Raw genomic sequence first — 9,343 nt, forward strand, 5'->3', positions numbered from 1 at the left:
ATATAGTATTATGAGTACATGAGATGAGATGGTATATAGTATTATGAGTACATGAGATGAGATGGTACTATATAGTTTTATGAGTACATGAGATGAGAAGGTATATAATATGAGTACATGAGATGAGATGGTACTATATAGTTTTATGAGTACATGAGATGAGAAGGTATATAGTATGAGTACATGAGATGAGATGGTACTATATAGTATTATGAGTGCATGAGATGAGATGGTATATAGTATTATGAGTACATGAGATGAAATGGTATATAGTATTATGAGTACATGAGATGAGATGGTACTATATAGTATTATGAGTGCATGAGATGAGATGGTATATAGTATTATGAGTACATGAGATGAGATGGTATATAGTATTATGAGTACATGAGATGAGAAGGTATATAGTATTATGAGTACATGAGATGAGATGGTACTATATACAAACCCCAATCCCAGTGAAGTTGGGACGTGGTGTAAAAGGTGAATAATAACACAACACAATGATCTGCAAATCCTTCCCCACCTCTGTTCAGCTGAATCCACTACAAAGACCAGATGTTTAATGTTCACACTGATAAACTTTATTGTTTTTTGCAAATATTCCCTCATTGTGAATGTGATGCTGCAACACGTTCCAGAGCAGGTGGGACGGTGGCATGTTCCCCACTGTGTTACTCCACCTTTCCTTTTAACACCACCCAGTAAGCGTTTGGGAACTGAGGACACTACTTGTTGAAGCTTTGTAGGTGGAATTCTTTCCCATCCTTGCTGATGTACGACTTCAGTTGCTCACCAGTCCGGGGTCTCCGTTGTGGTATTTTGTGCTTCATGATGCGCCACACATGTTCAGTGGGAGACCGGTCTGGACTGCAGGCAGGCCAGTCCAGTACCCCCACTCTTTTACTACGAAGCCCCGCTGGTGGACCACCTGCAGAATGTGGCTTGGCATTGTCTTGCTGAAATAAGCAGGGACGTCCCTGAAAAAGACCTCGCTTGGATGGCAGCACATGTTGCTCCAAAACCTGTATGTACCTTTCAGCATTAATGGTGCCTTCACAGATGTGCAAGTTACCCATGATGCCATGGGCACTAACACCCCCCATACCATCACAGATGCTGGCTTTTGGACTCTGGGCTGAGAACAATCTGGACGGTCCTCTTCCTCTTTAGCCCGGAGGACACCACATCCATGATGTCCAGAAACAATGTGAAGTGTGGACTCATCAGACCACAGCACACTTGTCCACTTTGGGTCAGTCCATCTCAGATGAGCTCGGGCCAGAGAAGCCGGCGGGCGGTGTTTCTGGGTGGTGTTGATATCTGGCTTTGGCTTTGCATGGTGGAGTTTTAACTTGCACTTGTAGATGTAGCGACCAACTGTGTTAACTGACGATGGTTTTCCCAAGTGCTCCTGAGCCCACGTGGTCATAGCCTTTACACAATGATGTGGGTTTGTAATGCAGGGCCGCCTGAGGGGTCGAAGGTCACGGGCATTCAGTGTTGGTTTTGGGCCTTGCAGCTTACGTGCAGAGATTTCTCTGGATTCTCTGACTCTTGTGATGATATTATGGACTGGAGATGAGGAAATCCCTACATTCCTTGCAGTTGTACGTTGAGGAACGTTGTTCTTAAACTGTTGGACTGTTTGCTCACACAGTTGTTCACAAAGTGGGGACCCTCGCCCCATCCTTGCTTGTGAACGACTGAGCCTTTCTTCAGGGATGCTCCTCTTATACCCGATCAGGACACTCACCTGTTCCCAGTTAACCTGTTCACCTGTGGAATGTTCCCCACAGGGGTTTTTGAACATTCCTCATCTTTCCCAGTCTGTTGTTGCCCCTGTCCCACCTGCTCTGGAGCGTGTTGCAGCATCACATTCACAATGAGGGAATATTCTCAAAACCAATAAAGTTTATCAGTGTGAACATTAAACATCTGGTCTTTGTAGTGGATTCAGCTGAACAGAGGTGGGGAAGGATTTGCAGATCATTGTGTTCTGTTTTTATTCACCTTTTACACCACGTCCCAACTTCACTGGGATTGGGGTTTGTAGTATTATGAGTACATGAGATGAGATGGTACTATATAGTATTATGAGTACATGAATACTGTGCTATATGAATGCATTAGTAATCAGTACGATGTGAGTTTATTCGTACTAATGTACTAATGTATTAATATGTACTAATTTATTAATGTACTAATGTAGTAATATATTAGTTTACTAATGTACTAGTGTACCAATGTAGTAATGTAGTAATGTACCAATGTGCTAATGTAGTAATATACTAATGTAGTAATATATTAATGTACTAGTGTACTAATGTACTAATGTACTAGTGTACCAATGTATTAATGTACTAATGTAGTAATGTATTAATGTACTAATGTATTAATGTAGTAATGTATTAGTGTACTAATGTACTAATGTATTTATGTAGTGATGTATTAATGTAATAATGTATAAATGTACTAATGTACTGGTGTGGTAATGTAGTAATATATTAATGTACTAATGTAGTAGTGTGCTAATGTAGTAATGTATTAGTGTACTAATGTACTAGTGTACTAATGTAGTAATGTAGTAATGGTGTCAGACTAACCAGTCACACTAATAACAGTCCACAGATAAGACAGTGTGTTATTACCTGCATGTGTGTGTGTGTGTGTGTGTGTGTGTGACTCATGGTTGTCGGGGGTAACAGTATCAGAATGTGTGACATCACGCCATTGCATCCTTTAAAACGGCGTCTCTGTCTCTCAGACCTCAGACCAGTCCTGACATACAGGACAGACAAGAAGCCTGGACACCGCTGAAGCCTTCCAGCCTGCAGGAAGTGGACTGTTCCTCTACTGAGGACAACGCTGACCGCAACAGTCATTCACAGGACATATTCAGCCCAACCTTCCCGGCTGTGGAGGGAGAACTTTTAGCTGTGGACATTTTTCACTTCGACAAAGATGGCTGCTTCATCTTCATCCTCCTCTTTTATCCCTCTCTTCCTGCTCCTCATCCTCCTCTTCCTCACTCTCACCGTGGGGTCGCAACCGGCTCGACAAAGAGACAAAAAGCAGGTTAGTGGAGAACTTCATCTTCATCGTTTTCATCATCATCATCGTCAGGGGGATGTGAATGGGAGGAGGAGGAGGGAGGGGGAGTTTTACTTAAAGTCCAGAAAGTCCAACCAGGAAGCAGAAGCTGTCATTGGCCTTTTTACAGTCCTGAACCTCCTGGTTTTTATCATATCAGGCTGTCTGTCTCCTGTGCAGGTGTCGCGGGTGATGGCTATGGTATCATGAATGGCCTCCTTATACATTTTGGGGCACCCCCTGTGACGTCCATAGGAAATTTGGGTAAACCAAATTCATCAGTTTCACACCTGAAGCTTTAAATTCTCGTTTACAGGGATTTCCGTCTTTGCTTTTAGGGAAACACACATACAACAACTTTCAATAATACAGACATTTATTCATGGCTGAATGTCTGCCCACAATGGTGCAAATGAATAGATGGGAAATAGAATCAAATAGATGAATGAAATGAATCCTTTTAACTGGCAGACGAGAGCCCACCACTTAGTCTGGCGATGGAGTAAAAGGGTATGTGATATTCAGACCTACCAAAGAAGACGAGACGCTATGAACGGGTGAAAATCTTTCTAAGGCTCAACGTTGAGAACTTGGATGACTGTTTGACATCAGCTCTGCTCAAACACAGCACACATGACTCCAGCCTACTTTACTTGAGATGATTTGGTGCGATGGAGGCAGGCTTGCCCCCAACCAGTTGCAAGTCTGGATGCGATGAAGGCATAGAGCAAAGTGATGCTGGTCACGTGGCTCAGGTCCTGGGCTGTTCTGCTGATGTCTAGACACTGCTTGGCATCCTCATCATATTCTTCATATATTTTATAATTATTGTCATCTTTCAATGTTGTGTTGTCTAAGTTGTGTAAAGACAACATCATGTCACGTTGTGCGTCTTGGGAGAGAGATCCTCCTCTGGTGCTCTCCCTGAGATTTCTTCCTATTTCTTCTCCGTTTTAAAGGGTTTAGGGAGTTGTTCCTTATCCGATGTGAGGGTGTAAGGACAGGATGTTGTGTTTCTGTAAAGCCCCCCGAGGCACGTGTAATTTGTGATATTGGGCTACACAAATAAAACTGACTTGACTTGACTGTTAATGTTATTCTCACTCATGTCTGATGTAGCTGTCTTGTATGGTATTAGGAGTCTAAACTACAGACTCTGACTGGAGACTCCTACCAACAAGAGTTTGAACCCTGAACTCCGGTGAGAAAGCCCACTGATACTATCCAGCTGATAGCAGCTGGATAGTATCCACGAGTACATCAAAAAAAGGGCCCCCAGTAACAAACCGCTGAGTGAGTAACTCAGGCAGCAGAAAACAGAGGGGGGAGAGTGAGATGGAGGGTTGGTCAAGTTAGGTTACTTCTCATACCAACCTGTCAGTGAACCATCCCTGAGAGTAAGATGGAGGGTTGGTCAAGTTAGGTTACTTCTCATACCAACCTGTCAGAAAACCGTTTATGAGAGTGAGATGGAGGGTTGGTCAAGTTAGGTTACTTCTCATACCAATCTGTCAGTGAACCGTTCATGAGCGTTAGATGGAGGGTTGGTCAAGTTAGGTTACTTCTCATACCAACCTGTCAGTAAACCGTCCATGAGAGTGAGATGGAGGGTTGGTCAAGTTAGGTTACTTCTCATACCAACCTGTCAGTAAACCGTCCACGAGAGTGAGATAGAGGGTTGGTCAAGTTAGGTTACTTCTCATACCAACCTGTCAGTGAACCGTCCCTGAGAGTAAGATGGAGGGTTGGTCAAGTTAGGTTACTTCTCATACCAACCTGTCAGAAAACCGTCCATGAGAGTGAGATGGAGAGTTGGTCAAGTTAGGTTACTTCTCATACCAACCTGTCAGAAAACCGTCCATGAGAGTGAGATGGAGGGTTCGTCAAGTTAGGTTACTTCTCATATCAACCTGTCAGAAAACCGTCCATGAGAGTGAGATGGAGAGTTGGTCAAGTTAGGTTACTTCTCATACCAACCTGTCAGTAAACCATCCATGAGAGTGAGATGGAGGGTTGGTCAAGTTAGGTTATTTCTCATACCAACCTGTCAGTAAACCGTCCATGAGAGTGAGATGGAGGGTTGGTCAAGTTAGGTTACTTCTCATGTCAACCTGTCAGGAAATCGTCCATGAGAGTGAGATGGAGGGTTGGTCAAGTTAGGTTACTTCTCATGTCAGCCTGTCAGGAAATCGTCCATGAGAGTGAGATGGAGGGTTGGTCAAGTTAGGTTACTTCACATATCAACCTGTCAGTAAACCGTCCATGAGAGTGAGATGGAGGGATGGTCAAGTTAGGTTACTTCTCATACCAACCTGTCAGTGAACCATCCATGAGAATGAGATGGAGGGTTGGTCAAGTTAGGTCCTTCCATTGGCTATACCATCCACAGATAGAAGACGTTGCTGTTATTGAGAAATATCACCAGTGGCAGGAAAAGGCTGGACTGGAGGACAGCACAGAGGCTCTGAGGCCCTGATCATAGCTGCAAAAGAAGAGGCACTCATGATCAGACCAGTTGAGGCAGGGGTCTACCACACCGGACAAGACCGAAGATACAGGCTGTGCAAAAATGCCCCTGAGACATTCCGGCATTTATTTGCAGCGTTCAAGATGCCAGCTTGGAAAACGTACACTGAAATGCATAACCAGGTGGCTGGGATAGTGTACAGGAACATCTGTACTGAATACAGGCTGGAAGTCCCCAAGTCCCAATGGGAGACACCGCCAAAGGTGGTTGAGAATGGCAGAGCTAAGATCCTGTGGGACTTCAAGTTCCAGACTTTCAAGCAGGTGCTGGCTAACAAACCAAACATTGTGTTGGTCAACTAGCAACAGAAGACAGCAGTAGTGATCCATGTAGCAATCCCGAGTGACGGCAACATCAGGACGAAAGAATCAGGAATCAGGAACACTTTGTCATTTTATTTTACATTACAGTACAGTACAGTACAGTACAGTACATGACATGACGTGACATGACATGACATGGCATTACATTACAGTACATTGCATTAAATTACATTACATTACAGTTCAGTACATTACAGTCATTTAGCCGACATTTTTATCCAAAGCGACTTACAGTAAGAGCATCATGTAATGTAGGAGATCAGGAGAACTACTAGTCATCAGAGGTCATAAGTGCATCTAAACAAGCACCTAAGAGCAAAACCAGTGCTAAAGTAAAAGTGCAAGAAAGAGATTTATTTTAAATGAGTGAATACAATAAGTGCTAAGAACAAGTAACGGGGTAGTAGTTCTTGAAGAGGTGAGTTTTCAACCTGCGCTGAAAGATGGGCAGGACTCCGCTGTCCTAACATCAGTGGGGAGTTCATTCCACCACTGTGGGGCCAGGACAGAACCGAGCCGGGACCGGGTCGATCGGCAGCAGGGGCCTCTGAGCGACGGGGCAACCAGGCGTCCCGAGGCAGCAGAGCGAAGTGGTCGGGCGGGGGTATAAGGCTTGACCATGGCCTGGAGATAGGAAGGAGCTGTTCCTTTCACTGCCCTGTAGGCTAGCACCAGAGTCTTAAACTGGATGCGAGCAGCTACTGGGAGCCAGTGTAGGGACATGAGAAGGGGAGCTGTGTGGGAGAAATTAGGGCGGTCGAACACCAGACGAGCTGCAGCTTTCTGAACAAGCTCCAGACGTCTGATGGCCGATGCCGGGGCGCCAGCAAGGAGGGAGTTGCCGTAGTCCAGCCGGGAGATGACCAGAGCCTGGATGAGAACCCGTGCCGTCTCGTCGGTGAGGAATGGGCGAATCCTCCTGATGTTATAGAGGAGAAATCCGCAGGAGCGAGCAACCGATTCAAATGAATGACCACTGAATGGAGCACTAACGAAGTCGAAACTAACACCCCCAGCGAACGTCGCTGCTAAACATCGGATCACAAAGAGCCATGCACATCAATAGCTCTGATAACGGCGGGCGTGGCTAAACATCGGAACACAAAGAGCCATGGACATCAATAGCTCTGATAACGACTCCAAAGAGGATAAATATCTGAGTTTCATCACCAGTCAGTCAGACTAGCTTGGTCTAGTCAGAAAGGCACGAACTGATGAAGCCTCTTGGATGAGAGGCGAAACGTCTTAACGGATATATACCAAGTCCAGTTGCACTTGATTCAATTCCTTTGGATAACCATGACCTGGATGAATGAGAACATTCACAGACAACTGATGCAACGTTTGCAGCAAATGACAGTTGGTCGTCCAGTTGGTCGTTCCTTCTCATATCAACCAGTCAGTAAACCGTTTATGAGAGTGAGATGGAGGGTTAGTCAAGTTAGGTTCCTTCTCATACCAACCTGTCAGTAAACCGTTTATGAGAGTGAGATGGAGGGTTGGTCAAGTTAGGTTCCTTCTCATACCAACCTGTCAGTGAACCGTCCATGAGAGTGAGATGGAGGGTCGGTCAAGTTAGGTTCCTTCTCATACCAACCTGTCAGTAAACCGTCCATGAGAGTGAGATGGAGGGTTGGACAAGTTAGGTTACTTCTCATACCAACCTGTCAGTAAACCGTCCATGAGAGTGAGATGGAGGGTTGGACAAGTTAGGTTACTTCTCATATCAACCTGTCAGTAAACCGTTTATGAGAGTGAGATGGAGGGTTCGTCAAGTTAGGTTCCTTCTCATATCAACCTGTCAGTAAACCGTTTATGAGAGTGAGATGGAGGGTTGGACAAGTTAGGTTACTTCTCATACCAACCTGTCAGTAAACTATCCATGAGAGTGAGATGGAGGGTTGGACAAGTTAGGTTACTTCTCATATCAACCTGTCAGTAAACCGTTTATGAGAGTGAGATGGAGGGTTCGTCAAGTTAGGTTCCTTCTCATATCAACCTGTCAGTAAACCGTTTATGAGAGTGAGATGGAGGGTTGGACAAGTTAGGTTACTTCTCATACCAACCTGTCAGTAAACCATCCATGAGAGTGAGATGGAGGGTTGGACAAGTTAGGTTACTTCTCATATCAACCTGTCAGTAAACCGTTTATGAGAGTGAGATGGAGGGTTCGTCAAGTTAGGTTCCTTCTCATATCAACCTGTCAGTAAACCGTTTATGAGAGTGAGATGGAGGGTTGGACAAGTTAGGTTACTTCTCATACCAACCTGTCAGTAAACCATCCATAAGAGTGAGATGGAGGGTTGGACAAGTTAGGTTACTTCTCATATCAACCTGTCAGTAAACCGTTTATGAGAGTGAGATGGAGGGTTCGTCAAGTTAGGTTACTTCTCATACCAACCTGTCAGTAAACCGTCCATGAGAGTGAGATGGAGGGTTGGACAAGTTAGGTTACTTCTCATATCAACCTGTCAGGAAATCGTCCATGAGAGTGAGATGGAGGGTTGGTCAAGTTAGGTTACTTCTCATACCAACCTGTCAGTAAACCGTTTATGAGAGTGAGATGGAGGTTTGGTTAAATTAGGTTACTTCTCTACCAAACAGTATGTCATACTGTCGACACTACTGTCACTTACTAAATCCAATCCAGTCCTCAGGGGAATTCAACTGACTTTAGGTAGGAATCCAATTTGCCTTTTGCTTAGTCAATGTCTGGTCTCTTTCTGTCTGTCTGTCTGTCTGCAGGTCTTACAGAATCTGTTTGGTTCGCATCTGTCTTCTCTCATCCTGGCTGTTCCCAAATCTGATGACTTCACAGAGGGCTCAGGCCAAAATCCCACCCACTCTCTCTTTTCCTCCTCCTCCTCCTCCTCCAGACCATTGATCAAGAACCAGGAGGTTGCAGGAGGATTGGCTGTGGGACAGGAAGTGATTCCACAGTTCTTCCTGGGTTTCCTCCACAGACACAGGAAGCTTAGGGGGCGGAACAGGAAGTCCATGATTGGTGGAAGAGGATGCTTTGGGATGAAGATAGACCGTATCGGCTCCATCAGCGGGCTAGGGTGTTAGGGTGAGAGAGAGAGCGAGAGCGAGAGAGTTCGACCGACTACTACAGAACTATTTCTATGAAATCTAATGTGCTTGTGTTGAAATGCCACCTTGCTAAAAACTTGACTCAACCTTCAAAGAGGCCCCTAACATGACCCTTGACCTCTGTGATGTCACTGCTGGTGACCCTAAGATGACCTTGCATGACCTCTGACCTCTAGGACTATCTGGCCAGTCAGGGACTCCATGCTGGAGACCAACATATGACCTTTCACTTTTGACTCCTGGTTCCAAGCCAGCTAGTATAAAACTCTGTGTGTGTGTGTGTGTGTGTGTGTGTGTGTGTGTGTGT

The 9,343-nt window shown here is 45.0% G+C and overlaps 1 protein-coding gene across 1 annotated transcript; it reads left to right on the top strand.

Moving 5' to 3' along the window:
* The first annotated feature begins 2,964 nt into the window (after window positions 1-2,964).
* nppcl2 (natriuretic peptide C-like 2) lies at window positions 2,965-9,094 on the top strand. The gene is made up of 2 exons (XM_056299969.1): window positions 2,965-3,078; window positions 8,689-9,094. Exons 1-2 carry the CDS (start codon window positions 2,965-2,967, stop codon window positions 9,010-9,012), a joined length of 438 nt encoding a protein of 145 aa, XP_056155944.1. The 3' UTR covers window positions 9,013-9,094.
* Window positions 9,095-9,343: the final 249 nt, after the last annotated feature.

This window comes from Lampris incognitus, chromosome 20, assembly GCF_029633865.1.
Source record: "Lampris incognitus isolate fLamInc1 chromosome 20, fLamInc1.hap2, whole genome shotgun sequence".
NCBI lineage: Eukaryota > Metazoa > Chordata > Actinopteri > Lampriformes > Lampridae > Lampris > Lampris incognitus.

Coding starts and splice junctions, on each gene's coding strand:
- nppcl2 (XM_056299969.1), top strand. CDS start 2,965: ATGGCTGCTTCATCTTCATCCTCCTCTTTTATCCCTCTCTTCCTGCTC. Junction 3,079..8,688: donor GACAAAGAGACAAAAAGCAG/GTTAGTGGAGAA, acceptor GTCTGTCTGCAG/GTCTTACAGAATCTGTTTGG.